General features: G+C 40.4%; 1 protein-coding gene across 1 annotated transcript in view; it reads right to left on the reverse strand.

Moving 5' to 3' along the window:
* Nucleotides 1-1,238: 1,238 nt before the first annotated feature.
* Nucleotides 1,239-2,519, reverse strand: part of tmem101 (transmembrane protein 101) — a 6,425-nt gene continuing 5,144 nt past the window's right edge. The window contains exons 3-4 of the mRNA XM_014032424.1: nt 2,045-2,191; nt 1,239-1,965 (exon numbers count right to left, since the gene is read on the reverse strand). Of these exons, the coding sequence (XP_013887878.1) occupies nt 1,657-1,965; nt 2,045-2,191 (456 nt within the window). The 3' untranslated portion in view covers nt 1,239-1,656. The remainder of the gene's footprint in view (nt 1,966-2,044; nt 2,192-2,519) is intronic.

Consider the following 2,519-nt stretch of genomic DNA (forward strand, 5'->3'; position numbering starts at 1 on the left):
GCACAGCTCAAAAAGATGCTTCAAAAATGTTTGGGATTATATTTCAGACCGTTCATTCAAATGATACATTGATAAGGCATCATTTCATTATATTTTGTCAAAATGCAATGAATGCACACTTTTAAATTAAAACCTTTATCTGCCTATTTTTCCACATTACACTTTTGGACTTAATCCTCATTTCGATGTGATGGCTCACATAAGCGATGGTTCGGGGGTTCAGTTATTTGGTTGAAAACAACCAACAAAAGTACATCTACTAAATACATTTATGGCATGAAACGTAATTATGTTTTAACCTCCAGTTTTGCCTTTATACAAAAAGAAGTCATCCATGCAGTTCTGATTCTGCTCAGACCCGCTCTGATTGGCTAAAACTGTGACTCTGGTTCTTCTTATTGGTTGAAAGCAGCGTCAGTGTAATCCATCACACTTTTTTTTTCTTTTTTTTTCGCAACAGGAAATGCGCTGCAGGTGTTGTACCATGCTTTGTGATAGTRATATATTGTGACCAGAGGGGGCGCTGTTGCGTTTCTACAACAGAACATGGCAGAAATTAGCCACAAAGAAGAATATGATAGCCAAAAGAATAACCCAGCAGTCACAAAATATGACAACTGTTGTCAATACTATTATTCCTACTATACATGATAATAGCTATCYTATTATGTGACCCTGTATTGATTTAATAACAGTCACCATGTCAGTGATCAAAAGTTTTCTGACACTAGAGGATGTAAACAATTAGTAAYCTTTACTATTTCCTTAGCTACAGTGAAGTCACAATATGACAGCTGTCATATTCTGTGCCCATGTATAATAGTCAAGTTTTTATTTTCTTCATGTCTTCAGCCTCTGGCTTACAATTTTGTTGCATCATATTCTTCTTTGTGGCCATGTTCGGCCAATTTCTGTTGTAGAAACGCAACAGCGCCCCCTCAGGTCACAATGATATAAAATATGGTGTAACACCGGGGCAGATGGAGAATTTAGTTGTTTCTYCCCAACAAAATTTAAGACCTTTGAGTAACAAATTTAAGACCGACTTGCATATATATTTTCAACAAATTTAAGACTTTTTAAGGTCTTAATTTTAGATGTGAGTTTAAGGCTTTAAGGACACACGGACGCCCTGACTTTAATGTCTCAAGGCGTTACAGTTCAGCCTTTTAGTTAGTGAGGCTCCTCAAAGATCAGAGTCTAAATCATAGATTCAATGTAAATATTGCACACACAGGTGATAAACGCACTTCTTTATTTAAAAACATGTCATATGTATGTACACCCTATAAGCCACTTTATCYAACGGTTTCCCTTTTATTTATAAAACCTTACAAACCTGACCTGTAACAAGTGTTTGGACTGTTGAACACTTCTTACTGGCGTTTGTTGCGTGTTTAAAGTACCAGTTCTTGGCACCAAGTTTCAGAACATGTAAACATGACACCAAATAAATAACAAAATTTGCAATAAAAYGAAATGACGCCTGTTTCTTCCTGCTGACGCAAAGCTACAGATGAATAATAAGCAAATGCGTAGTGTCCCCACCGTCTGAGGAGGTTTGGAGTCCTGAGTTGTTGCACAACAGCAGCTTTTAGCTAAATTCAGGCCATGACCAATAAAAATCATCTCATCCAGTTGTCTCTGTATTGGTTCTTAACCATCAGTAGCCAGGATCAACACGGCGCCGAACACGCCGACGTTGTGTCCYATCAGCTTCATCTGGTTCCAGAACTCCACCTTGCGGTTGTTGTGCCAGTAGCCCATGTTACCGTCGATAAGGAGGATGACCAGAGGAAGGACYGTGGCCAGGATCTGAGCCGCCAGGCGGATGTAATACCCGGAGAGGAAGGCCAGAGCCAGAACGCCGAACAGAACCTCTACCAGCATCAGGGTGAGCTCCCCTCCGGCGATGTGGTTCAGGTACGCCTGTCGGTCCTCTTTGCTGTGCTGCAGGGAGTACACCTGGTGGACAGGATGTGGTACTGCAGGTAAATGTAACACCAGGATCAGGCTCCTCATCCGACACAAACATGGGTCTTACCACACAGATGAGATAGATCCCCAGGAAAATCTGCCCGGTCGACTGCAGAGATCTCCTGCGGGCTTTCTGTCTGTGGATCTCCCCCGCACCGCTGGCCAGAACCAGGAAGCCCCCGATGATCGCCAGCGCTCTGGAGTACATCCGGACCTGAAGCACAAGATTCAACCAGAGCATTTATAATAAAACTGACAAATCTGCTTCAGATTAATATTAAACGCTAATTTAAGCCATAGTTTATATTTATTTATGATCGGATTATTACAGGTGTTCTAGACTAAACAAGTACTTATTCAATAAAAACGGCTAAAGGAGGTAAAATATCTGAACCTGTTGGACCCCAGAAACAAAAAACAGGAAAACATACAGTTCATGAATATATCTATATAATATACAGCGGGTAAAATAAGTATTGAACACGTCACCATTTTTCTCAGTAAATATATTACTAGAGGTGCTAATGACATGAAATTTTCAC

The sequence above is a fragment of the Austrofundulus limnaeus genome, unplaced genomic scaffold, assembly GCF_001266775.1.
Source record: "Austrofundulus limnaeus strain Quisiro unplaced genomic scaffold, Austrofundulus_limnaeus-1.0 Scaffold7, whole genome shotgun sequence".
In the NCBI taxonomy this organism is placed as follows: Eukaryota; Metazoa; Chordata; class Actinopteri; order Cyprinodontiformes; family Rivulidae; genus Austrofundulus; species Austrofundulus limnaeus.